At 55.4% G+C, this 26,073-nt stretch overlaps 1 protein-coding gene across 2 annotated transcripts in view; it reads left to right on the top strand.

The window, feature by feature from the left end:
* Nucleotides 1-26,073, top strand: part of PLXND1 (plexin D1) — a 59,729-nt gene that overhangs the window by 13,219 nt on the left and 20,437 nt on the right. For both annotated transcript variants that reach the window (XM_053898364.1, XM_053898363.1), the window contains exons 2-15: nucleotides 6,306-6,482; nucleotides 9,157-9,288; nucleotides 9,532-9,632; nucleotides 9,723-9,852; nucleotides 11,332-11,509; nucleotides 11,656-11,764; nucleotides 12,216-12,318; nucleotides 18,485-18,586; nucleotides 21,054-21,143; nucleotides 21,371-21,464; nucleotides 22,694-22,848; nucleotides 23,875-24,026; nucleotides 24,959-25,058; nucleotides 25,152-25,291. In XM_053898364.1, coding sequence (XP_053754339.1) covers nucleotides 6,306-6,482; nucleotides 9,157-9,288; nucleotides 9,532-9,632; nucleotides 9,723-9,852; nucleotides 11,332-11,509; nucleotides 11,656-11,764; nucleotides 12,216-12,318; nucleotides 18,485-18,586; nucleotides 21,054-21,143; nucleotides 21,371-21,464; nucleotides 22,694-22,848; nucleotides 23,875-24,026; nucleotides 24,959-25,058; nucleotides 25,152-25,291 — 1,763 coding nt within the window. The remainder of the gene's footprint in view (nucleotides 1-6,305; nucleotides 6,483-9,156; nucleotides 9,289-9,531; nucleotides 9,633-9,722; nucleotides 9,853-11,331; nucleotides 11,510-11,655; nucleotides 11,765-12,215; nucleotides 12,319-18,484; nucleotides 18,587-21,053; nucleotides 21,144-21,370; nucleotides 21,465-22,693; nucleotides 22,849-23,874; nucleotides 24,027-24,958; nucleotides 25,059-25,151; nucleotides 25,292-26,073) is intronic.

Genomic DNA, 26,073 nt, shown 5'->3' with positions numbered 1-26,073 from the left:
GAGTTTAGTGGCTTTTGTGGCCCCCTGCAGGCTGCCTGTCAGACCCCCATCACCACCCTACCTGATCCTTGCTTGCTCCGTCTCCTCTAGTCCTTGTCTCTGCAGCAGTCTCCTGACGGAGAATTCATCCTCTTTGGCTATCCGAGCTGAAGGAAGAGTTGGCAGGGAACAGCACTGAGAGGAGCCCCAGGGTGGGAGGGGGGCAGGCCAGGTGGAGCAGGGTCTTGAGAGCCCAGGAGCAAAGTTTGGGTTTATACTGAGGGCACTAGGGATCCATGGAAGGCTGTTGAGCTTCAGAGGTGACACAAATTGGTTTGTGATTGGTTTTTTCTTTTTAAAATTTTTTAATGTTTATTTATTTTTGAGAGAGAGAGAGAGAGAGAATGAGAGCGGGAGAGGGACACACACACACACACACACACACACAGAATCTGAAGCAGGCTCCAGGCTCCGAGCTGTCAGCACAGAGCCCAGCGTGGGACTCAAACCCATGAACCTTGAGATCATGACCTGAGCTGAAATTGGACACTTAACCAACTGAACCACCCAGGTGCCCCTGCTTGTTTGTTTTTTTAAATAACCTTTTTATTTTGGAATAACTTTAGATGTATAGGATAGGTACAAAGACAGATAATTCCTGCGTACCCTCCTTCCCGTTTTCCCCATTGCTGAGGTTCTATATTCCCATGGTACATTTGTCAAAACTAAGAAACCAACTTAGTACTTTACTCTCAACTAAACTCCAGACTTTACTCCACGAATATTCTTTTTTTCTTTTCCAGGGTCCCACATTGCATTTAGTGCTTTGCAGTTTTACAAGCTCCCTTTGGCCACCGTGGAGGGTGAATAGAAGGGGGTTTGGTCCAGCCCCAGCCCAGGTATATTTTTTAATACCCGAAAGCCATTGCGCCCTTCCAGGTCCTCACAGTTAAACTTCACTTTCCTGGGATCTCGATTCAATAACCATCAAAAACTTGAGGCGGAAAAGTGCCCTCAATTCCCAAGCACAAAGCCCCAACAGCCGGTGTAGTCTATAGCCAGGACGGAACCACTGGGCCTTGCAGCCTGCCACGCCGGCCCCCCATTGCCGCCTCATCCTCCTCGGAGCCACCTGCGGTGGGGCTGAGGTTTGGTGGGGTCCGTGGGCAGGATGCAGAGGCCTGAGAAACTGGGCTCTTGAAGCTCGTGCTCCCACTGGCTTCCTGGGAAGAGAAAGTCAACACAATTACAGTTGGTAGTGAAATCAATATGTCAGAGTTTTAATGGGAGAGTGGGCAGAGCAGAGCTTTGGCCCCAGGAGGCAGCTAGCTGAAGAGGGAGGGTGTGTCCTGCTCTCAGGAAAAAGCTGAGACCAGCAGTCAGCTATTGCTCATCCCATTTCAGAGAGGGAGAAACTGAGGCTTTTAGAGGAACTAAAAGTACCAGCCAGGTGCCACCTGGGTCTGAACACCCGATTCCCGTGTTGCCACACACACACTAGGCATATGGTTGGCCCATATGTCAGTCTCGTTCTCCAGCACCCAGCATGGCAGTGTTGCTCTCAATCTCTGGAAAAGCAGCAGCTGAATACAGTCAATCACACTTTAGTCAAAATTAGTCTCCTTTCTTTAGGAAACACTCACCCTGGAGTGTAGTCTCCACCCTGGAGAAGCTCATGTTTATGCTATCATGATAAATGAAAGTGGTGACCAGAACAGTGCTATCACAGAAGAGGGGATGTGTGTGTGTGTGTGTGTGTGTGTGTGTGTGTGTGTGTGTGTGTGTGTTTTGAGGCACATCTTGAAAGCTGGTGAAAAACTTGCTGCCTGGGCATGTCTGACAAAGGGAATAACATGAGCCAAGACAAGGGGGACTGATGGGCCAGGGGAAGTATGAGGGCTCAGAGGTGTGGGAAGGGCATTGGCTGCTGAGGGAATAACATTATGAAGGATCAGGAGCCCTGGTGGGAAGGTGTGGCCACATTTGAGGAATTGCAGAGGTTGGTGTGGTCAGAGCAGAGGGTGGGACAGAGGAAAAGAGCAAGACTTGAAGCTTAAGCGGTTGGAACCAGATCCAAAGGCCTTGAATGCCAGGCTTGCTCCTAAGGACAGCCAGGAGCTGGAGAAGGGTTTTATTCCGGAGAGGAATTAACCAGTTTTGTGCCTGGAATGGTGGCTCCACTGGATTGGAGGGGACTGCTGTGATCGGCCGGCCCTCCCCTGCTCTCAGGGGCATTTGTGTTTTGAAAGACCTACGCAAAGTGAGACTTGAAAGAAGGCGGGTGCTAGGGGAGGAATTTCAGACAGTGTCTGTCATAGGGTCCGGGCGGTATTTTGAGCCTGTGGAGCTAACTGCCCCTGGAGACCGAGTTCGGCTGAGGCCACACTTGGGCTGGCTGTCCTGTCCCCAAGGCCACTGTCTCCTCTTTCCCAAGCCTGCAGCCCACTCCCCCAGCAGGGGAGGCATTTCCCGCCTGCTTGGTGGACATGTCTCCCAGCTTCCACTTTTGAGCCAGTTTGCAGCCTTGTGATCTCTCCTGCCGGTCGGGGAGTCAGCTTCCCCCTCAGAGCACAGATCATTCAGAGCAGCTGACAGGGGTTACTTCTCCTTTAAAAATTTTTTTTTAGATTTTATTTTTAGGATAAGAAAAAAAAAAAGTTGGAGGAAAGGCTTTTTAGAAAATTCCTTCGGTACAGAATTAATGGCTTGTGAACGTCAGGGCGGGCAGGCGAGAGCTGGATTCCCAGCGTGCTCCTGCCTCATCCACTCTGCCGCCCAGCCCACAAATCACTGTGATCTGGGTGCCTTGTCCGGCTTCTCTTGGCTGGCTGGGGTCCCCCATTGCAAGGCCCAGGGCAGAAAACCCCAGAGGTGTCATCTGGGGCCTCCCGGGTCTTCCCTTCCCTCCCCCTCTCTCAGAGCTCAGGGAGGAAAATCATGTCCCCCAGGCAAGGGTTTACAATTTTAATTTTAAAACAGCTTATTATTTCATGACGCAAGTAATCCATATTCAGTGAAGAAAAGTTATGTAACCCCTAGTAGAAGCTTCCCTTGTGGCAGGCCTTGGGCCCAAGTGCCCACTCTCCTGCCTGCTTGCTGACAGTGCCCCCCTCACCTCTTCCCTGCAGCTGCAGGACTGCTGAGGGGTGAGCCCAGGACCTGGGAGAGGCAGCCGGGGAAGTGGTTCAGCACCCTCTTTCCACAGCTGACCCCCACCTCGGGCATACAGAATAAAGTCAGGCAGGGTAGGTCTGAAGCTGAAAGACAAGAAGGAGCCAACTCTGTGACACCCCAGACACTGTCTGGGAATGACACCCCAGGCAGAGGGAACAGCAAGGGCAAAGGCCCTGAGGCAGGGCCCAGTGTATGAGCAACAGAAATGAGGCCCATGTGGCTGGAGTGGAGGAGTGTGGGTGAGGAAGGTATGGGATGGGCTTAGATGGGCCCATAGCCCCTGAAGGGAGGATTAGGATCCAGTGTTTATTCTGAGTGTTGTGTAAACCATCAGAAGTTTCAAGCAGGAGAGACCTCTTTGCATTTTTTTAAAATTTTTATATTTTTTTAATGTTTATTTATTTTTGACAGAGAGAGAGAGAGAGAGAGAGAGACAGTGTGCAAGTGGGGGAGGGGCAGAGAGAGAGGGAGACACAGAGTCCAAAGCAGTATCCAGACTCTGAACCGTCAACACAGAGCCCTATGTGGGGCTCAAACTCACAAACCAGGAGATCATGACCTGAGTCGAAGCCGTATGCTTAACCAACTGAGCCAGCCAGGTACCCATTTCTTTGCATTTTTAAAGGGCTCCCTTGTTCAGGGGGACAGGTTGAGGCCAGAGTGGGTCCAGACCAGAGGGGCTAACTTAAGGTGCTCCTGAGCAGTCCAGCTGGAAAACTTTTGAAGTAGGCACAATTTGTTCCAAATTCCACTTTATAATAATCATTTTAGTGACACTCATATCTGAAATGGCAACAGTGTCTGACAATACTTCTGGAGCATTTACACACAGTGCAGGCGCTTCATGGTGAATGATCTCATCCTGTTCTTGTGAGGGAGGGTGCAAGAGATGTACCTACCTAATAGTTGAATAAACTGCGGCTCGAAAAAGTGAGGTGGCTTGCCTGCTCACCTCCAGCCATCCTGGGGAAGACCACCCACTCGTGGGTCCTGCCTCTGGGTGGCCCCAGCTCCACCCTCCCCCACCTCTGGGCTCAGGGCCTGGCCCCCCAGGGACGCTGTGGGATACAGGCCCCACCTGGAAGCCTGTGGGGCCCCAAATTGTATTTATTCACCCAAGGACGGGCGGACCTCGTATTTATTGTTTGTTTTTGAAAACTAGCTGAGCTTTAGAGCAAAACCCATACGGGCACATCACCAGTGGCTTAGGCTTACAAAAAGCATAAATGAGAAATTAAAAAAAAAACACACACAACAGGAACGCCTGGGTAGCTCAATCAGTTAAGCATCCAGCTTCGACTCATGTCATGATCTCGTGGTTTGTGGTTTCGAGCCCCACTTGGGCTCTGTGCTGACAGCTCAGAGCCTGGAGCCTGCTTCAGATTCTGTGTCTCCCTTGCTCTCTGCCCCTCCCCCGCTCATGCTCTGTCTCTCTCTGTCTCTCAATAATAAATAAACGTTAAAAAAAAAAAAGAAAAAAAAGAAAAAAAAATTTTGGGGGGTGCCTGGGTGGCTCAGTTGGTTGACGTCCGACTTCAGCTCAGGTCATGATCTCATGGTTTGTAAATTTGAGTCCCACGTTGGGCTCTGTGCTGACAGCTCAGAGCCTGGAGCCTGCTTCACATTCTGTGTCTCCCTCTCACTGCCCCTCCCCAGTTTGTGCTGTGTCTCTGTCTCTCTCAAAAATGGATAAACGTTAAAAAAAATTTTTTTTAAGCCACAGCAAAATGACTCTAAGGCTACACCCTAAAGCCAGTTCTGATGCTACATTCTGGTGACCTTCTGAATCCCTGCTCAGACCCGCCGATGCCCACATCCCAGCCTCCAGGGGGCCGAGGTGTGGCTCAAGTCTGCTGCCAGTTTTTCGTCGTAGAAGAACGACATTGCAACTGATCCAGAGCAGGCCCCTTCCCCTGTGAGTCTCAGTTTCCCCATCTGTGACATGGGACCTCATAGGGCTGCCAGGATTTAGGGAGTCGATGCACAGTCCTGGTACAATCTCAGTTCTCAGTAAACACAGCCTGTTAATGTGTCTACTGTTGTGACCGTTACCTCATTGTGTATGCACTAGCTTTACCAAAATGGTCCCTATGATATCCTGTGACTTTTCTCAGCCAGCTATCTTTCTGTCATAATCCATACAGAGCTGAGGTGTCACCAAGGGGTGGGGGCAGCCCTCCTGGACCATGCGCCATTATTTTCATGCTCAATCCTGCTGGACACTGAGGTTGTGTTCCCCCGCCTCCTCTTCTAAACCATGCTTGTGTCTGCATCCTTGTGGATTTGCGCAGTTATCTTCTCAAAGGTGCATCCTGGAGGCCTGTTTTGTATCTTTGTGCAAACTGCACAAGGATCCTTTGGAAGAAGCAACAAGACACGGGGGGAGGTGGGAATGAGTCCAGGGAGTGGCTGAGGACTGGGGTCACCAGCTGCGTTGGTCTCACTCCAGTGTGTGGTGGGACTGGGTCGCCACTTGGGGTGGCACCGGGCTGATGCAGATGGCAGGGCTGTGCCTTTGGACTCGCCTTGCCTTCGTTTGCCCGTCTGTGATGTGGGCAGGTGGGGGGATGTATCTTGGGGAAGGAGGGGAGGGGCTCAGTCTGGGGTCTGGTGAGCTGTTGGGAACTTGGATGGTGGTGCCGGGGTCAGAGCAGAGGACCTGGGAGAAGGAAACCCCCCTGGTTGCTGTCGAGACCCAGCCAAGGCAGGAGGGATACCTCTTGAGATCAGCAGGTAAGTTGAAGCAGAGGATGGTCTGGTGTGGGCTCCTCTGCTCTGCCCGCTGTGACCCGTCAGGAGGGGCAGCTCCAAGGTCATGAGGGTGTGCAGGCCTCACCCTGTCCTCACCTTCCCGGCCTCCTGACCTTGCCCCGTTGCCGGCTCTTCTTGCCTCCGTCCCATAACTTTTCCTATGTGGTTCTTACTGCCTGAAATGTCATGTCTCCGGGGCAGCTCTGGGACTGAAGCTGAGGTCAGGGGTCCGTCTGCGATCAGGGATAGGGTCCTGCTTATGCTTGGGCCCCAGCCCAGGGCAGGGCATGTAAAACGGCAGCGTGATTTTAAAGCTCTGATGCTGAGGTCTGACATACAGTGTGGGCATGGAGCCAAAGAAGTTTCTAGAGCCAAGGTGTGACATACTGCTTCTCTTCCAGCTGCAGCCGGAGCAACTGGACTGTGGGGCTGCGCACCTGCAGCACCCACTGTCCATCCTGCAGCCCTTGAAGGCCACGCCTGTGTTCCGAGCCCCGGGCCTCTCCTCTGTGGCCGTGGCCAGTGTCAGCAACTACACAGTGGTCTTCCTGGGCACAGTCAGTGGGCGGCTGCTCAAGGTAGGGCTGGGGGGTCAGGGCCGGGGAGTCTGAGGGAGGTGGAGGGTGTGGGGGGAGGGGGAGCCTGGGTAGGCTGCACAGGTGGACACTACAGGTCTAATACTGGCCTTCATTTTCTCTGGTTTGCCTGGCACCTTACAGTTTACAAAGCATTTTTCACATCTGTTTCTTCTACTCTTGCTCATAACAAATTGCCTTGTCCTGCAGAAGAGGGAAACCAGGCCTGAGAGAGGGCCCTTCCCTCTGGTCTCTAGGACTTGGGCTTTGAAGCAGAGGGATCTGAGTTCAAGTCTCTAGGCTCTGCCGCTTGCTGGCTACTTGACCTTGGGCAATGCACTTTCTCTCTCTGGGCCTCAGTTTCCCTGGCTTTTGAGACTGCTGTTAGGCTTTGACGGGTGAAGGCCACAGCCTGGCAAGTGGGGGCTCTCATTGCCATTCCCTCCCCCACCTGGCTGGCTGCCCTCGGAAGATCTCCCCGACCAAGATGACTGGTTTCTGGAGGTGATGATGCCTGGCCCCAACACTCCTGGAGCTGGAAAGGATGAGAGGCACCTGCTTTCCCCACCATGGGGTAGGAAGGGCTTTCCAGGGCCTGGGCCGGCTTCCTCCCAGCCACCTCCCACCCTCTGCCTATTGGGAAAGTCAGCTGCCTGGCACAGCTCCAGTGTGTGCCAGGCCCTGGCCTAATTGACTCAGATCTGATAACTCAATACCCTCAGCTGCCCAGGCGGATGCCACGGGCCAAGGGGTAGGCTGGGGATTGGAGCCCTGGCCGCCTGGCCCCGGGACCTTAGCTGGCCCGCTAGCAGTGGTGAAAGGTGCAGGTGTGGGAGCAGGGAGGGAATGGGGTGGGGTGGGCATCCTTCTCAGCCTTTGAAGTCCCAGTGAGTGTCCTTAGACAGTGAGACTCATGTTTTGGGGTCAGATACTTGGATTTGGATCCTGGCTCTGCTGGTCCCAGCTGTGTGACCTGGGGGTGGCTGCTTCTCACCCTGAGCCTCAGTTTCCTCATCTGTCATGAGGGAAATGAGTCGGACCATCCCAGACTGTGGTCAGAGTCTGCTGTCCCCTGTGAAGCAGGTAGTGCCAGGATCCCCATTTCCCAGGTGAGGACGCTAAACCTCCAAGAGGGGAAACGACTGCCCCGAAGTCACACAGCTGCCCCTGGGCCAGCTGACCAGGAACCCACATGACCCCTTGACCCAGGCCTCTTTACCCACCACCCTGCGCTGGGCACCACCTTCTCCCACCAGCCCTTCCCTGCTCGGGGCTTAGATCATAGCATCTAGCCCAGGCTCTGGAGCACAGTAGGTGCTCAATAGACGTTTGAAGGAGTGGAAATAAACCAAGTGCCTGCCGGGTGCCTGGGGCAAGGGCAGGAGCAGGTCGGAGACTGAGCAGGGGCCAGGCTGCCTGGGCAGACCCTACCCAGAGGTCACCTGGGACAGGTGATGTCTTGGGCTGGAACAGAGCCTGTGGGAGCCTGGGAAGAGAGTAATTTTAATTTGGTGTGTGGAGGGCATTTGAGAAACTCTTCCAGAAGAGGCCCTGGGGGGACAGATCCTGGCTGAAAGTAGAGGAAGAGAAATACTCCAGCAGGGAGCACAGCGTGGATAAAGGCCTACAGGCTGGAATGCTTGTGTTGGGTTGAATGGGTAGAAATGAGCCTGGCGGAGTAAATTGGGGTTGGTTGTCGGGGCCTTCAATACCAGAACAAGTTTATTCCATAAGCAGGCGGGAGCTACCAAAGGTTTGGAGCCTACAGAGAAGGCCAGGCAGTAGGAGGCCCAGGGAGGCATCTAAACTACTGGTCCCAAGTCAGGGCCTGGCAGGGCCTTAGACAAAGCAATGTGTTGGAAGTGTGAGGGGCCAGCTGAAAAAGAACAAAGTTTGATGGGGCTCTTGTGGACATTGTCTGTCCTCAGGAGGACATGCAGAGGGTCTCTCAGAGCCAGAGAAGCTTCCAGGCCTCAGCTGGTCCTGGTCTTCCTCCTGCCAGGACCTTGGACCCCACCCTCTAGCCTCATCCTTGGACTGTGGGGTCAGATAGGCCTGGGCTTGCACTGTGACCCTGAAGTGTCTTCATTTTATGACTCTCACCAAGTCTGTAGCCTCTCTGGGCCTCCATCTCCTCATCTGTGAAATGGGCACAAGAGGGGAGGCATGAGAAGTGTGGCCCCATCAGCACTTCGCAGGCATCTTCTCCATCTGTGCTTACCACCGTCCCGAGGGGCAGGTGCCGTCATTAGTCCTAGTAGGTCAGGAAGCCGAGGCTCCCAGAGGGGAAGTGACAACCTGTACGTTTGTACAGCACGTAAATGTCAAAGCTGGAATTCAAACACACATCCCTGCTCTTAGGCATGATGCCAGACAGCTGCCCAGAGAATCTTTTATAAAGTGTAAGGTCTGCATGTATTCCGAGGGCGGGATGTGATGGAGAAGATCAGTCAGGGAGGGAGTTCCTGGTGGGGCCATACCAGAGGCAAAGGTGGAGAGGCCAAAGCCACCGCCCCCCTTATATGTCTGTGATTTCCTACCAGTCCTAGAAGGTCTGCAAGAAGATGAGGCTGAGACCCCAAGCCTGAGTCAGGTCCCCACCTCCAGGGGCATATCCCCTGCCGTGGGCACCCTCCCAGTGCCCCATCACCCTGACGGCCACGCCCCACCCCCACAGATCAACCTGAACGAGAGCATGCAGGTGGTGAGCAGGCGGGTGGTGACGGTGGCCTACGGGGAGCCTGTGCACCACGTCATGCAGTTCGACCCAGCAGACCCTGGTTACCTTTATCTGATGACGTCCCATCAGGTAAGGCCAGAGCCCTGGCCTGACGGGGTCCCAGGACACGTGGGCTTTCTTCCTCTCTGCCTCCCACGGGGGGCACCTTCCCTTCCCACGCCTTCCCCGTGTACACATCACCTTTGCAGGGAAGCCCTGTTTCCCCTAATTTCCCCTGTTGAAGCATCGAGCCTCTCGTGGCCCTCGCCACTGCCGATTCCCTGGGCAGAGGCCAGCAGCCCTGCTGAGCTGGGCCCTCCCCTCTGCCTCTAGATGGCCAGGGTGAGAGTCGCCGCCTGTGCTGTGCACGCCACCTGCGGGGACTGCGTGGGTGCAGCCGACGCCTACTGTGGCTGGTGTGCCCTGGAGACACGGTGAGGCTCCCGGGGGCAGAGGCTGGGTGTGGGCAGCTGCAGTGGGGCCAGGGGCCCGCCAGGGTCCTGATCTGTGCCATGCCGCACCAGGTGCACCCTGCAGCAGGACTGCGCCAACTACAGCCAGCAGCATTTCTGGACCAGTGCCAGCGAGGGCCCCAGCCGCTGTCCCGCCATGACTGTCCTGCCTGCAGAGATCGACGTGCACCAGGAGTATCCAGTGAGTCCCGGGGGAGCTGGGATTCAGCTCGGGGTGGGGAGGGGACACAGGGTGGGGAGCTGCCCTTCACCTGGCCCCCAAGCCCTGAGAGGTAGAGACTCCTGCCCCCAGTGCCCCTGGGACCTGGAGGCAAGGAATGAGAATGACTGGGCTTTACTGACCACTTACTGAGTGCCCACACTCGCCGTGTGCGTGATGTCCACCTGTGTTGGTCCTCATACAACTCTATGAAGTGGATGCTCTTAACATCCCCGTTTTTCAGAGGAGGAAATTGAGGCACCGAGAGGTAAAGTGACTTGCTCATGGTCATACAGCTAGGGAGGAGCAGAGCTGGGATTTGAACTCAACAGAGGCAGGCTCCAGAGTCTCAAGAGGGAGGGAGCAAGTTGGGGGATACAAGGAGAGTCAGTGCCCAACCCCCTGCCTCTTCCCGGGCCCGGTACAGGTAGGGGTCAGAGGGACCACCAAGTGCCAGGCTGCTATTTCTTGTGCTCAGAAACAGATCAGATGAATCTGCAGTGTGGAGGCAGGGACTCCCTGCCTCGCCTGAGCTCAGGAAGGCCTGGAGCTGCCACAGCCCCCTCCCCACCCATAGCAGGCAGTCTGGGGAGGGCTGAGGGACAGGCAGGCCTGGGCCCCACTCAGCCCTGCCCTCAGTGACCTCCCTATGGCTGGCTATCCTCACCTATCAACAGGGGGGAGATGGTGGTTCTAATGGGCCAGATGGGGTCTGGGACTCCTCTGCACCCACTCCGCATGATTATGTATCACAGAGCCCTTCACATGTTTTATGTCCACAAGCAGACCAGGCACAGGTTTGTCCATCCATCCATTCATTTATTCGTTCATCACATAGATCATTGAGCACCTACTATGTGCTAACAGCAGTTCTAGACTCTGGGGACACAGCAATGAACAAGACAGAAAAAGCCCTGGTCCTTGAGCAGCTGACATGCTTGTGGAGCGAGAGAACGCGCAAGATAGGATGGCAAGATGGTGAAAAGTACTGTGGGGAAAAGGGCGCAGAAGAGAGAGAGGGGTGGGGAATGAGTGGCAGAGTATCGACATTTTAGATGAGGCTGGAGCTAGGCCCATGGTGCAGATGTTACATTTGAGCAAAGATATGAAGTAGGTGAGTTAGGTGGGTATCTGGGAAGAGTGTTCTGGGCCAAGGGAACTGCCAGTGCAGAGGCCCTGAGGTGAGAACAGATTGGTAGATTTGAGAGAATATTAGGAGATGAGGTCAGAGAAGTCCCAGGGACCAGATGACTCAAAGCCTCCTTGACTACCGTAAGATGGTCATTTTCATTTTGCAGATGAGGAAACTGAGGCCTAGTGAGCCCCATGTAGGATATAGCCCTCTGGCCTGGAGTCCTGGCCACCTGTCACCCCTTCTCCCAGGGTTGCTAGAGTGGGGGCTGGGCCCCGAGGGGAAAGGCCTGCTCCCCACTCTCCAAGCTGAGGGTCCCTGGCCCCCAGGGCATGATCCTGCAGATCTCGGGCAGCCTGCCCAGCCTCAGCGGCATGGAGATGGCCTGTGACTATGGGAACAACATCCGCACTGTGGCCCGGGTCCCGGGCCCTGCCTTTGGCCACCAGATCGCCTACTGCAACCTCCTGCCGAGGGACCAGTTCCCGCCCTTCCCGCCCCACCAGGGTAAGCACTGCACTCACTGGGCTGTGAGTACAGCCCTGAAGGGGTGTAATGGAATGTCAGGCATGGGGGTCCTGATATCACAGCCTCCGAGGTCAGGGGAGACTCCCTTTTGTCCTTCTCTCCCTGGTTCCCCTGGTCCATTCTAGATCACGTGATTGTTGAGATGTCTGTGAGGGTCAACGGGCGGAATATCGTCAGGGCCAATTTCACCATCTACAACTGCAGCCGCATTGGACAAGTGTATCCACACACAGCGTGAGTGGGTCAGGGTGCTTGCCTCTGGGTGGTGGGAGGAGGAACAGGGAAGGGTCTCTGCTCTCAGGAAGGCCCTTGGAAGAAAAACAGTGGTGTGCTAGAGGCAGATAGGCCCTCGCTTGTTCATTTTCTGGCTCATTTATGTGCAGCAAACTCTTATCACCCTAACCTGGCTTCTGTGGGCATTCAAGCTGCAGGGGCAGAGAGAAGTGCTTTGATTACCCTTAATTTAGTCTCCTAAAGGCCCTGCTTTAGGTCTATATCCTCCTTGCATGCCTCTCGTAGCAGGGAGCTCAGTATCTTCAAAGTGCCCCACCCTCTGATGATGATGGTGGTGAAGGAAGACCTTTCTCCCCAGGGCCGGGATCTGCCTCTTAGGTCCCAGTTCCTGGGGGCAGGGGTGAAATGAGGGGTGGGGATCTGAGTGTCTGAAACGCTCCTTGTCTCCCAGCTGCACCAGCTGCCTGTCAGCACAGTGGCCTTGTTTCTGGTGCACCCAGCAGCATGCCTGTGTCTCCAACCAGTCACGGTGTGAGGCCTCACCGAATCCCATGGTAAGTTAGGCCTGGGTGGAATGCCCTCTGCCTGTTTCATTACTTTTTTTTTTTTTTTAATATGTTGAGAACATTTCCACATCATTAAATTTTCTTCCTGGCACCAGATTTAACAGCTGTGCTGGGCTCATCACATAACAGCACATTTAACCAATCCCCTGTTGTTGGATGTACCGATCACTTCCCATTTCTTTTTTGTGTTCTGATATAGACAGGGCATGGCGTGCGTCCTTGATTATTCCCTGGAGATGAACTCCTAGAAATGGCATATTGGGGTGAAAGCATGGCCACATTTTTACATCTTTGACTCAACTGCCTCCAGAAAGCCTGAGCCAGTTTTAACTCCCACCTGCAGTAGGAGGGCTCCTTTCTACACACCGTGTCAGTACTGGCTAGTTTGAAATTTTACCTGTAATATTTTCAACAACGCTGCGGGCTCAGGGCAGTTGTCCCTGAGGCCAGGAAATACCAGACTGGGACCTTGAATCTAAGCCCCTCTGGCTTGGCGCCCATGTTCTCCTTCCTTCCCGAGATCAGGAGGTGGGCTGAAAGGCCCCTGGCTTGGTCTCCCCATGGGTGCTGGGGACCCTGGAGCAGGTGATGCCATGGCTGTCCCTGAGCAGAGAAGGTGAGCTGGTCTCAGGAGCCACACGCTCCCAGGTCCTGTTGCTTATGCTGGTCCCGTGAGCTCTACAGGCTGATTCTCCGCTGGCCAGGATCCAGGCCCTCCCTGGTGCTGTGGGATGGCTGGATTGAATCAATTACACCAGGGTGGGCGTGGTGGGGAGAGTTGGCGGACGGGGAGAAGTACAAATGGAAATGCCACATACCTTGCGCCTGGTTGGTTTCTGCCGTGTGTTCACTTGCAGGGTGGCCTTCTGCCATTGCCCCAAAAGCTTCTAAGGCCATCCTAGCCTTACCAGGGATGACCAAATGAGGCTTTGGCTGGGGCAGTGATGCTCAGCCAGGTGAGCTACACTGGGGTGGGAGAGGGTGTCGAGGTTCTGAGACCCTCTCAGACCTGGCTGCTGGAGCCTCTGTCTTGTATCAGGGCTGTGAGGGGTCAGGGTGAGGCACTGAGTCCCTGCCTGAGGCTCCTCTCCCCAGGAAGGAGATGCTCCCGCCCACTTTCCAGATGGGACAACTGAGGTAGCAAATAGGGTCCTGGGCGCACTGCTTCCTAGCATGTGTCCTAGGGAAGCGGCCCCAGTCCCCAGAGCATCTGAACCCCCAGCCTCTTGGCTCTGGGCTCAGAGAATCTCATCAGGAACCCTCCAAGCAGGTACAGATCAGTGTTCAGATGCTAAGGAGGGGCTCCATGGCCCACACCTGGAAGCCTCTGGTCTCTGCACCTCCTGCCTAAGCCTCTGAACTGCTTTGAAGAAGGGTCATCCAGGAGCTTACCTCAAAGAACCGAGACAATAATGTGGGGCTTCTGGCCCTGGGAGAGAGATCCAGTGGAGTCTGTGTGGCCAAACCATAGAGGAGGCCCCCGGGCCCCTGTGTTGGAGTCCGGGCCAAGCAGGAGTCCTGCTCTTTTTTAGGGTCCACATCTTCTAGCCCCCAGCCCAGGGCTGGGTACACAGAGGGGCTCAATAAATGTGAACATGAAGCATTCGTGCTGGCAGCCTGATGGCTGTTGAGGAGGACCCACAGGCTCAACACGGTTATCCAGCATTTATTGGGCACCCTTTGTATGACTGGGTCTGTAGCAGGCACTGGGAAGGAACCCAGTTAGACATAGTTCTGCCCTCCCCATTATGAGCCAAGGGCCTGAGGTGTGAGTTGTGGCTGTGTGATCCTGGTCAAGCTCCTGAACCTCTCTGTGCCTGTTTCCCCATCTCCTATTTTACTTACTGTGTAATTGTACATTTTACTCCTATAAAATGGCCTTACTTTGCTGTGCTGGGAGTCTTGAATTGCACCTGTGAGACACCAACTCCATATGTGGCACATAGTAGGTACCCATTAAAAGGCCACTATCCTTCTCAGGAGCGGGTGGCTACTTTGCTGGGTGGGCCAGGGAGCAGAGGGAGACTTTTGTGCAGGGTCCTGACAGATGCATAGGAGCTCACCAGTCTAGAGGTGTTTCTGGGGCAGCACCCCATAAACCATCTCCCCCAGGTCTGCAGCTCTGGGGGCCAGGAGCTGGAGCGGTGGGCCCAGAGAGGGTCTGTCTTAGAGGATTGTGGTAATCTAGCAGGAACTGGGATCGGAGCCCCAGAGAGGGTCTCTTAGAGGACTATGGTAATCTAGCAAGAGAAGAGGCAGCCCTCTCCACAGGCCTGCAGAAGTCTCTGACTGATACTTAAGGTGGCATTTATTTATGTCTCTGTTAGCCCTGCAGGTGACATGTTTCTGGTCAGGTGGTGGACAGGGGAGTTTGCACATCAGCCTGCACCCCTCGAGAGCTGGGAGGAGACAGTAGGACTTGGGTTAGGCCAGGGAGGTGTCCCTGGGGAGGTGCTAGGGGCTGAGTTTCCTGTCACTAGGGAGTCTCCTGCACTTCCCTAGTGCAGAAGGAGGATGTGGAGGAGTGGAGGGTGCCAGGAAGAGGGTGCGGTGTTTTAGAGGAGGGGAGGAGAGATAGGACAGTAGGCCCCCTTCCTGGGGAGCCTGGCGTGGATGCCACCATGAAATTGGACTTCATTCGGAGCCAGTCTGGAGAGTGATTTGGTAGGAACAAGGGGCAGTTTAGGGGGCTGTGAGGGTGCAGAATGGAAAAAAGGACCGGGCGAGATGGGTTTAGGGTCTGGGCCAGCCATGCTGGATTGGGACATCAGTTCTTGACCCTTGAATGTGGGAGAGACAATGAGAGAGTCTGTGAGTCCCAGTGTGGGTACAGGTGAGGTCCTCGGTGAACCCACTGGGCTCCTGTCCGGGTTGATTGTGGCTTTTGGCACTGCTGACTCAGCAGCTGTCCTTATTCCTCTGCCTGGAGTGTGGTCGATTGGCCGTGGTTTCCTGAACCTGCAGGCTCTGCCCTGTGCTGCACTCCAGCAAAGGGGAGAAGCCACTCAGCCTCCTTCCAAGGTGTCAATGGCTTGGCTTAGATGGGACAGGGAGGCCCCATCCTTTGGTTGCACTGGGGGAAACCCTAGTTCAAACTAGCCTTGGCCGCAACAGAATTAATTGACTCCTATGAGTGTGAAATCTGGGGCGGGGGGCCAGGGTGGGGAGAGGGGTGGTGGCATCACCTTCAGGTGCAGCTGGATCCAGGAGTTCCGACCATGTTTTCAGGGCTCCCTGCCCCTCTGGTTGGGCTTCATGCTCTGTCAGCCCTCCCCCCTTGGTAGCAAGTTGACCTCAGCAACTCCAGGCAGGCTCCTGATTTCCTGGCAGCCTCAGAACATAAGAAGAGCTTCTCTTTCTTATTGGTTCTATGGAAGTCCCAGAGTTGACTTTTGCTGGCTTCACTAGGGTCACGTACACTCCCTGAACCAATTGCTGAGTCCAGGGCAGGCCTGGGACACCAGCCTATCCCTGGGGCTAGGGAGTAGAGTCAGTCTTCCCAAACCACAGGCCTGTGGGGGAAGTTCCCCAAAGGCCAGGCCAGACTTGGAGGCAGATGGTGGGGGCTGGAGGCCAGCAGCAGACATACCAGCTGGCCCCGTGGAGGGTTAGCCAGTTCTGGGGGGAGGTACCAAAGGAGGGCAAAGGTGTGCCAGGACTCTTAGCCTTGGCCCACTCTATAGAACGGGTATAAGCATCCAAAGCCATGGGATCATAGATAGGGATTAAGGAGAATGGGGGTGGGGGGACCCTCAGGGATGCTTCCACGTCATTTCCTTGGTGGGGGGGGGGCTCACGTGGAAACTCCTGCTCTGACCCTCACCCCACAGCCCCTCCTGTCAGCTACTTACCCATTGGTGGGGTGGAGCTGGGAAGACAGAGCCACAGAGCCCCCGGCCAGCTGCAAGGCAGAGCTGGCAGCAGCCACGAAAACTGATTGCAAACATGTGGGTTCCATTCCCTGAAATTCCATGGGGTTTACACATGAGACTGCGGAAGATGGCAGCCCAGAGGCCAGAGGCTTGTGTGGGCTCACCCTGAGCTGGACACAAGCTCCTCCCTCCCAGCCCCGCAGGACGGTCAGCTCAGGAGGCCTCACCTGGGCCTAGCCATGTTGCTTCTCTGGCCGAGGCCTCTGTGATCCGCACCAGGCCCTGCTCCCCGGGAAATGGATTAGTCTAGGCAAGGTTTCTGGCCTGGTGGTCGGCAAACAGTCTGGACAACTAGAGGCCTCTTGTGCTGCCAGTTCCATCTTGGGCAAACTGCTCTGCTTCTCTGTGCCCCGATTTCCTAGTCTGTAAAATGGGTGTAATGATTATACTTAACTCAGAGGATTGTTGGGAGTTCGGATTTGGTGAATTAATACGGTGTGGTGTGCTTAGAACTGTCCAGGAGCACAGTGAGGGCTGTGTGAGCTGGTGACTATCTCTGATGTTGGCATGGTCATCATTTATTGTTACTGGCATCTCTTCAGGGTCCAGTGTTATGCCGAGCCCCCCAGGGTTCCCCTCAGGGAGCTCCCTGTCTGATTAGCAGTAAGGAGAAAAGACCCAGGGAGGCCTCCAAGTTCTATCCTCAGAGGCCTTTGCCCTGGCTGGCTGGCCTCAAGGTGGACACACACGGATCATTGTGTTCCCAGCCAGACCTCTAGGCTGGGATGGTCAGCCCTCGGTATGGTGTGGCGGCTGCAGGGTCCCAATCTCCCCTTCTCTCAGGGTCTCAGCAGGTCAGGCTCAGAGTGTGAGGAGGCAGAACATGGCCCAGTGGGGCCCTCAGGTCTGAACAACAGTGCGGGGTGGGGGCTCCAGACTTGTAAGCTCAGAGAGGTCACTAGGTGGCATGGTGGGCACAGCCCTGCTCCCTGGTGTCTGTTTCTGGCCTGGGAGTCAGACAGTGGGAGTTCACAGACCAGCTCTGCCCTCTGACCGCAGGTACATCGCCATGTTTCTGAACCTCCAGCTCTTGCCTGCCCTCCCTCCCTAACTTTTTTCCTTTTTTAAATTTAAATGTTTATTTATTTTTGAGAGAGAGAGAGAGTGGGTGCTAGCATGATAGCATGAGCCGGGGAGGGGCACGGGGTGGGGGGTGGGAAAGGATCTGAAGCAGAGAGCAGAGAGCCTGATGTGAGCTCAAACTCACGAGCCATGAGATCATAACCTTAGCCAAAGTTGGACGCTCAGCTGACTGAGCCACCCAGGCACCCCTAACTTCTTTCCTTTTTTTTTTTTTTTTTCAATGTTTATTTATTTTTGAGAGAGAGAGTGTGAGACAGGGGCAGAGAGAGGGGGACAGAGGATCCGAGGTGGGCTCTTTGCTGACAGCAGTGAGCCCAGTGTGGGGCTCAAACTCATGAACCGACCCGTGAGATCATGACCTGGGTCAAAGTCAGACACTCAACCAAATGAGCCACCTGGCGCCCCTAACTTCTTTCCTTTTTCGAAGTGGCCCCTGCTCCACCAGGCCTCCGTGGCTGTACTGCCAATGTGAGAATGCTGATGCCCAGGCCTGCCCGGGACTCTTGGGGGGCTGGCACCTCTGCCCGGAGGCTGGGACTCTCACCTGCAGAAGTGGGGAGGGGTGTGGAGCCTCGGGACACCAGGGTCCTCATAGCCTGTTTCCCGTGGGCTGTTCAGAAATTTGGAGTTCTTTTTCTGAATCATTTAACATGTGTCATCCTGGAAACCGCATTTCGGAGCTGGGCGTGGTCTCAGAGAATGGGTGCAGCCCCTCATTTTATACCTGGGAAAGATGAGGCCCAGAGATGGGGAGGGGGGCCAGCCCTCAACCCCAGCCTCCTTGACCTCCTCTGCAAAGTATGCCCTGGAACAGCCATGGCGGGACTGGTTCCTTCGCTGGGCAGGTTACATCATCGCGGTGTACCTCCGTTTCACCATCTATAAAATGGGGCCAATAAAGCCTGCCTGTAGGCTTGTCATGAGGGTCAAAAGAGACGGTGTGTGGGAGGCACTGGGCACATTGCCCTCGGTGGTGGCGGCTGCTGTGATTTTATTACTGGTGTTTCCTCACTGTGCAGGCTGGCAAGTACTTCCCTGGGGAGGCAGGCTGCAACACTAGGCTGGCTGGCATGGCCGTGAATCCTGTCTCTTCTGAAATGCTCCCTCATCACCCTTACCTCGTTGTGTTTTGACTGCAGAGCCCTCAGGACTGCCCCCAGATCCTGCCCTCACGCCTGGCACCCATGCCCACAGGCAGCTTACAGAGCATCCCCGTGCATCTAGCCAATGCTGCCTTCCAGGTAGGTGGAGGCCAAGCCTGGGGGTGGGGGCAGGAGAATGCTGTTCTGGATGAGGACCCATGCTCTGGTGCCTCCACCCACACCTTGGTTTTGTTTCTCTGAGTTTCCAGATTCTGTTTGAGAAAGCCCCACTGTGTTTGTAGGGGGTTAGAGGAAGGGGAAGTGGATGGGGAGGGCCCAGCCCAAGGGACAGCAAGCTGCTAACAGCTCCTGAGGGAAACCCTGGCCAGGACCCCCAGACTCCCCTACCCTGTAAAGCTCTCCTGGCAGAGCTGGGCTGCAGCCCATGGTTGGGCACTGTCCATGTCCTGCCGGCCCCACCCCCTAGGCTGACTTGTAATTCTGCACACACTTCCTCAGTTCATGGCTGACATGTCTTACCTGAAGAATGTCCAGAGAACCCCTGTGCTGCCCTATTCCCCATTATCCAGATGGGAAAAATGAGATCCAGAAAGGAGAAGTAGATGACTCTAGGTACACAACGTAGGGCTTGACTTGTACCCTAGCACTGGACTCCTCTGAGAGAGTGCTCTTCCCTACAATCTGCCGTCACCTCTGCACCCACGCATGGGGAGGAGGAGATTCAGCTCCTTTCTGGGTCCCTCCTGGAAGAGCATCTTGGTGGGAAGCGTTGACGAGTTCTGGAAGTGTGCCAGCCATCCCCCTCCCCAGCTCCTAGGGACTCGCCATCTGTTGCTTCCAAGGGGGAACGAAGGCCTGTGACAGCTGTCGCACGTGGGGGCCACGTGCCAGGCATCTGGGATGTGTCAGGCAGCCTTGTGGCTGGGGCTGGAGCTCTGTGCGGGCAGTGCCCTCAGCCCTCAGACTCCCTCCTGCAGTGGTTGGAACAGAGCCTCAGGAGTATGAAGGGGCCTGGTCTGGTATGGAGGGCGGTGCTGCTCCCTGGGGCTACAGGAGCCTGGCGCGGGGAGGCCCAAGCCCTGGGTTCGGGTCCCGTAACCAGGAGGCATGTGTCTGCCCCCAGTGTGCCTCAGTGATCCTGGCCCTCGACCTGCTTCTAGAACACTAAGGGCAGGAAGGGGCAGAGCCCCCTTCCTGTTTGCTGAGCCTGTACTCTGGGGAGCCTCAGGACAGGCTGGGCCTGCTATGCTGAGTGGCTGAAGCCTGAGCTGACCCACCTCCTGGCTCAGCATGGGCAAATGTGCTTGTAGCCCTGTCAATAGCCACCTTCCTGTGTTAGCTTCAGAGTGAAGCGGGAGAGGGGGTAGGCCAGAGGGGAGGGGTGTGCTGACCTGCTTTCTCTTCAGGGTGTCACATGTGCTAACAACAGGGACATAAACAGGAAGTCCTGCCACGAGGCTGGACTAATACACATGAAACCTGAGTTTGTTCAGTCAGCAAATATTTATTGACACTGTTCCCTGGAGGCCTGTGCTGGGCAAGATAAGACTGGGGAGTTGGGGCCTGTGTACTTAAGTCAACAAACATTTATTGAGCACCTCCTGCATACTAACAGCCAGCATATATTAGTCACCCACAGTGTGCAACCCACTAAAGATACATGATCTCCAGTTTCCCCAGCAACCCTGCAGAGTAGGAATGTGTGTTTCCATTGCAAAATTTAGGAAACCAAGGCTCAGAAAGGAGAGCCACTTGCACAGAGTTGCACAGCTAGGAAAGGCAGAAGGTAGGATTCAAACGGATGGAACCTGAGGTCTTTTATTGCCACCCACTGCCCTTGGAGGTGTCACAGGGGCTGAGACCCAACCCTAACCCTTCCCAGTGGGTGGCAAGACCAGTGTAAAAAGAGCTTGGGCAGGGAGATAAGGGTGGTCCTCAACATACAGGGTGCGGGCAGGCTTTAGGAGCCTCCTAGAGCCCCTAACATGCACCCAAATATTCATTGCTAAATGAATGAATGAATAATCAAATGAGGGGCACCCACCTGATTTAAGGGGGCTCTGGGAAGTCTTTGGAACATGACAATTTGAGCTGGATGCTGAGGCTGTGTTGTGTTTTGCTGGGTGGCTAAAGGGGAGACAAGTTGTTTGGGTAGGAGGAACAGCCTGGACAAAGGCCCAGGGGCAGGGCAGCCTGTGCCATGTCCAAGAGTGTCCTGCTGTGGCTGGGGCATCGGCCTTGGGGGACAGAGGTGGGGGTAGTAAGATTCAAAGAACAGGTGGAGTCTCACTGGGATGAACCTTGAATGGCAGTCATGCTAAAGAATTGGATTTTTATGAGCCGAGTAAAAGGCTGTTGGTTTAGGCCATCGGGAGATATTGGTGAAGCTTTTAGTCTCATGGGGAGCAACAGGTTCCAGGTGTTCATGTACTCCTTGCCTCCCTCCTTCCATCATTGGACCTGAAGGCCAGGAAGGACATTCTGGAGGGGTAGGGGCCTGATAAAAGTGCTCAGCCCACTCCTCTGGGCAGCAGCCCACGACGAGTTGGAGTTAGAGAGCAGTGGGTGCTGATCTGCCTCTCCTCAGCAACCCCATTTCTCCTAGGGTGCAGCCCTAGAATGTAGCTTTGGGCCGGAGGAGATCTTTGAAGCCGTATGGGTGAATGAATCTACTGTACACTGCAACCAAGTGGTGGTAAGTGGTGTGGCTCGGGGGGCGGGGCGGGGGGGGGGGGGCGGCAGGAAGGCCTGCATAAGTCCAGACGCTATACTCCTTCCTTCCCACCTTATCCCCCTCCTCCTTTTGATTCCCTTATCCTCAACAGCCCTGCCCTCTTCCGTCTCCATGACATGCATCCCCTCCCCCCAGCAGAGACCTAGACACCACTCACACCCCTCATGCTCTTTCTTGTCCTTTTGCAGCTGCACACGACCCAGAAGAGCCAGATGTTTCCACTCAGCCTCCAACTAAAGGGGCAGCCAGCCCGATTCTTGGACAGCCCTGACCCCATAACAGGTGGGAGCTCCTACGGCCCTATGGCCACTGGGGATTCAGCCTTAATGGGTGGGGCTCTACCTTGGGGGACTTATCCAGTGCCCACCGCACAGTCACAGATGTCCCGCCCTGTGTTTCCCTAGCACACAGGGTCTCAGATCCCAGCCTTGCTGTTCTGTACCTGGTCACTCAGTTCTTATTCATTGAGCAGCTATTGTGGGCCAAACATCTGTATGCCGATGGCTGTGCAGCTTCAGGCGCTTGCTTGGTCTTCTGTTTCTTAGCCATGTGACATGAGGCACAGGCCCTTTTACAGAAAGCTTGGTGAGGATTTGCTGACACGATGCACACAGATCTTACAGTTGTGACTGGGGCACAGTCAGCACACCCCAAATGGTGATTGGTGTCCTTACTGTTATTATACATATTGAATCAATTCTCTAAGAGTCTGTCTATTCATGGGGAGCCTCAGATATCCCTAGTGGATATGGCACCACCACCCGCCCCCCTGTCCCCACCATGAAGGTCCCAGAGACAGACTCCAGAAGAACCAACCTGCACACCCAAGACCCTGAAGAACCCTCCCAGCACTCCTGCTTGGGCCACTCTGAGGGTCTGAGGCCCTGGTGCCCACTGCCCACATTGCTCAGTGATCCCCTAGCATCCCAGAGCCCCACTGGTGGGTAAACAGACCCACCCAGGCCTGGGTGTGAATCTCGGGCCTGCCGCTCACAGGCTTTGTGACCTTGAGCAAGTCAGTCCTCCCCTCTGAGCCTCGGTCTCTTACCTGCCAAATGGGGCTAATAAAGAGCTCCCGCTGGGGAGCCTGGGTGGCTCAGTCACTTAAGCATCTGACTTTGGCTCAGGTCATGATCTCCCAGTTCGTGGATTCAGGCCCCGCGTTGGGCTCTGTGCTGATGGCTTGGAGCTTGGAGCCTGCTTTGGATTCTGTGTCTCCTCCTCTCTCTGCCCCTCCCCTGCTCATGGTCGGTCTCTCTCTCTCTCTCTCTTTCTCTCAAAAATAAACATTAAAAAAAAATTTTAAAAACCCCAAACAAACAAAGAGCTCCCACCTGGTAGAATCGTGGTGTGGACAGATACTATTAATGAGGCTGTGGCTGCACTGTGCTTAGCAAAGGCCCTGGGGAGTTTGGAGAACCAGAACCCACCTCTGGGTGATGGTGAGTGAATGCAGAGGGCACAGTGGTGACGGGGGGTGCTGACCCATGCTGTCTCCGTGTCTCTCCCAGTGGAGGTCTATAACTGCGCCATGGGCAGCCCTGACTGTTCTCAGTGCCTAGGCCGGGAGGACCTGGGACACCTGTGTGTGTGGAGTGACGGCTGCCGCCTGCGAGGGCCCCTGCAGCCCCTGCCTGGCACCTGCCCCGCCCCCGAGATCCGCGCGGTAAGCACCCCCACCCACGGAGGCCTGTTGCACCCGCATGCCTGCGTGTGCGACACACAGCGCCCCACACGGGCTCTCAGACCTGTGACACACGTGCTTGCACATAACCAGCCGTATGCATGCAGGATCACCTGGGGAGCGCCTGCTGGGTGCCAGGGCCGCTGGGTGCTGGAGACACAGCAGTGAACAAAGTGCCACGGAGCTAATGTTTTAGTGGGGGAGGAGGGTGGGCAGTAATAAGTAAGGAAATAAATAATTTATATATAGAAGGCGATAAGTGCTATGGAGAAAAATAGAGTGAAGCAGGGAGTCTGGGCCGGAAAAGATGCTAGCACTAGTCTCTAGTTGTTTTTCTTTTCATGTTTATTTTTGAAAGAGAGAGAAAGAGAGGGAGCAAGCAAGGGAGGGGCAGAGACAGAGGGGGACAGAGGATCTGAAGCAGGCTCCGTGCTGACAGCAGACAGCCCAATGCGGGGCTCGAACACACAAACCGTGAGACTGTGACCTGAGCCGAAGTCGGATGTGTAACTGACAGAGCCTCCCAGGTGCCCCCAGTCTCTAGTTTTTATGGTGAGGTGGGGGAAACCCTGCTGGTATGGTGATAAGTGAGGCCGGCAATAACAACCGAGCCTGAGTTTTAGCTAAGATGAAGTCCGGTGGAAGAATTCTCGTTGGCGTAGGCTGGGTCAGGTGCCCATCCCTGACCCAGTCAGCTCTGGTTGGGTTGCGAGATCATGTGGTCAGACATGGCCACTGGGAGCAGACTGCGTTGTCCACAGAAGCCCCCACCCTCCGCAGGTGTCATTGACTTTGCACACTCACATCCCCAGACCCATGTGGGCACATCCTCACTGGCAGCCCCCGTGACCTGTCCAGTGAGCAGCAGCCCCTGCCCCCTCAGAGCCTCCGTACCTCCTCCTGAGCAGCAGGTGTACGTGCACTTGCCTGGGTGTGTGCAGCAGTGGGTGGGGAAAGCTGCTGACGTCCCAGCCTCAGAACATCATTCGTCCTCTGGTCACCTGGCAGATTGAGCCCCTGAGTGGCCCCTTGGACGGCGGGACCCTGTTGACCATCCGAGGCAGGAACCTAGGCCGGCGGCTTAGCGACGTGGCCCATGGCGTGTGGATTGGCAGTGTGGCCTGTGAGCCACTGGCTGACAGATACATGGTGTCGGAGGAGTGAGTAGTGGCAGTCCCCAGGGCTATTCTGAATGACCTCTAGTGTCCCCCCCCCCCCGCCCCTCCCAACAGTGCCAACCACAGCTCTGCCCTCCCCTCTCCCCTCTGCCTTCCCACCCTCCTCAGCACCCTGCCGCTCCCTAGAAGTGGCGCAAGGTCTTCCAGACCTTGTTGAAGCCATTACCCACCCCTGTGCATTCCGCCCTTTTCTACTCTGGACGCTTCTCCATATCCTTCAAGTTCCCACTTCAACACCTGCTGCTCTGGGAGGCCCTCCCAGGTTCCTCCAGAACAGCCGGACTTTCATAGAAGCCTTGCATTGATTTTTTTAAAAAAAGCAACAAAAACCTTGTAGTTAACAAAGTGTGGGGCTGCTGGTGTGGTGCAGAGGTCTAAGCCTACCGCTGTGGGGCCTGGCCCAGAGGGGCTGTAGAAAAGCAGGGGGTGAGCTGATTTCCTTTGCCGGGGGAGCTGTAAGTCAGGCTTGCAGAAAGGCTATCAGTCTACCAGCCCAACAAATGTCCTCATGGTTGGAGAATGTTCAGATCCCAAGAGACCATCTTATCTCACCCTTTGTCACATAGTTGTAGAATTGTGGGAAAGTCAGGCGGGGTGGGCAGGGGAGGTGGGTAGTCCTGGGGAAGAGCCTGGCATCAGGGTGACATTGGGGTTTCAGAGTGGCTGTTTTCCAGCTGATAGGGAATGGTTTCAGTATTTTGATGTGGGTGATGCCGTTGGCTGTCCCAGCCAAATGGCAGTCCCAGCTGTGAGTCGGAGAGGCGGGAAGCTGAGGGCAAGGGTGGAGAGCCCACATACCCTCAGGGTATAGCCGGGGTGGGGGGGTGGCATCATTCAAGAGAGAACCCAGGTGCTGCTTACCCAGCCCCTGAGACCCTCCAGCTGCTCTCCTGACCCAAGCTACCTCCCCCCAGGATTGTGTGCGCTACAGGGCCAGCCCCAGAGGCATTCTCAGACGTGGTGACGGTGAACGCCTCTAAAGAGGGCAAGTCACGGGAGCGCTTCTCCTACGTGGTAAGGAAGGCTGAACCCACCCTCCTGCCCACCCCACCAGACACACACCTGGGGGGTGGCCTGAGGCCTGACCCCCTGTCTTCCTCCTCACAGCTGCCCCAGGTTCAATTCCTAGAGCCTGACAAGGGCCCCAAGGCAGGGGGCACCAGGATCACAATCCACGGGAGCGACCTCCATGTGGGCTCTGAGCTCCAAGTCCTGGTGAACGACACAGAGCCCTGCACGGAGCTCGTGTAAGCCCCTGGGCCTGGGCCACCCCTTCCTGCCCAGGGAAACTGGAGGGCTGGGGGCTGGAAGGGTGGAATGACGTCCTTGCACCAAGCATCACTCGGGTTTTCACCGGCTGTGTCCCTTCGGCCAAGCCCCTTCCCTTCTCTGAGCCTCAGTTTCCTCATCTGGTAAGAACAGTAATTGTGAGTAGTACTCTGTACCCGGCATACAGTAGGAGCTCCATAAGTGACCTCTGCTGTGAAAAATGTGATGGTCATATACATTCGGAGCTCCTCTGGCTGGCCCAGGGGTGTGGTCCAGAGCCTTTTGATGAAATACCTTTGTCTTTATTATGCACTTACTGTGTACCAGGCCCCATTGATAGGCATTGCTGGGGACACCAAGAAGAGCCCAGCAAAGTCTCAGCTCTCAGGAAAGCAGACATTCCCGCAGGAAATAGAAACATCTGAAACTGGGAAAAAAGCTGGTTCTTTCAGAGCCATTCCTCAGCTCTGAGAGAGGGACTCTGGGAGGGCTTCTTGCATGAGGTGGGATGGGGCAGAATTGGAACACACGGGCAGGGCTGGAGGAAAAGCGAAGGTGTTGAAGGTGGGGAGGGCAGCCTGAGCAAAGATGTGGCAGTGGGTATGTGCAAACAACAGATTCCTGTACGAGGGGGCAGAAGACCAGGTTGGGGCGAGTCGAGGAGGCCTATCCGGGCCAGGCATGCGGGCTTGTGCCCTGGGCGATGGGGCAGGCAGGAGCAAGCAGCAGGAGGTGGGGGCTGTGCTGACAGTGCCGCTGC

Source organism: Panthera pardus, unplaced genomic scaffold (genome assembly GCF_024362965.1).
Source record: "Panthera pardus isolate Hobbes unplaced genomic scaffold, ASM2436296v1 HiC_scaffold_8, whole genome shotgun sequence".
Taxonomy (NCBI): Eukaryota; Metazoa; Chordata; class Mammalia; order Carnivora; family Felidae; genus Panthera; species Panthera pardus.
Note: the sequence above shows the minus strand (reverse complement) of the source record. Positions and strands in the feature narration are given on the sequence as shown.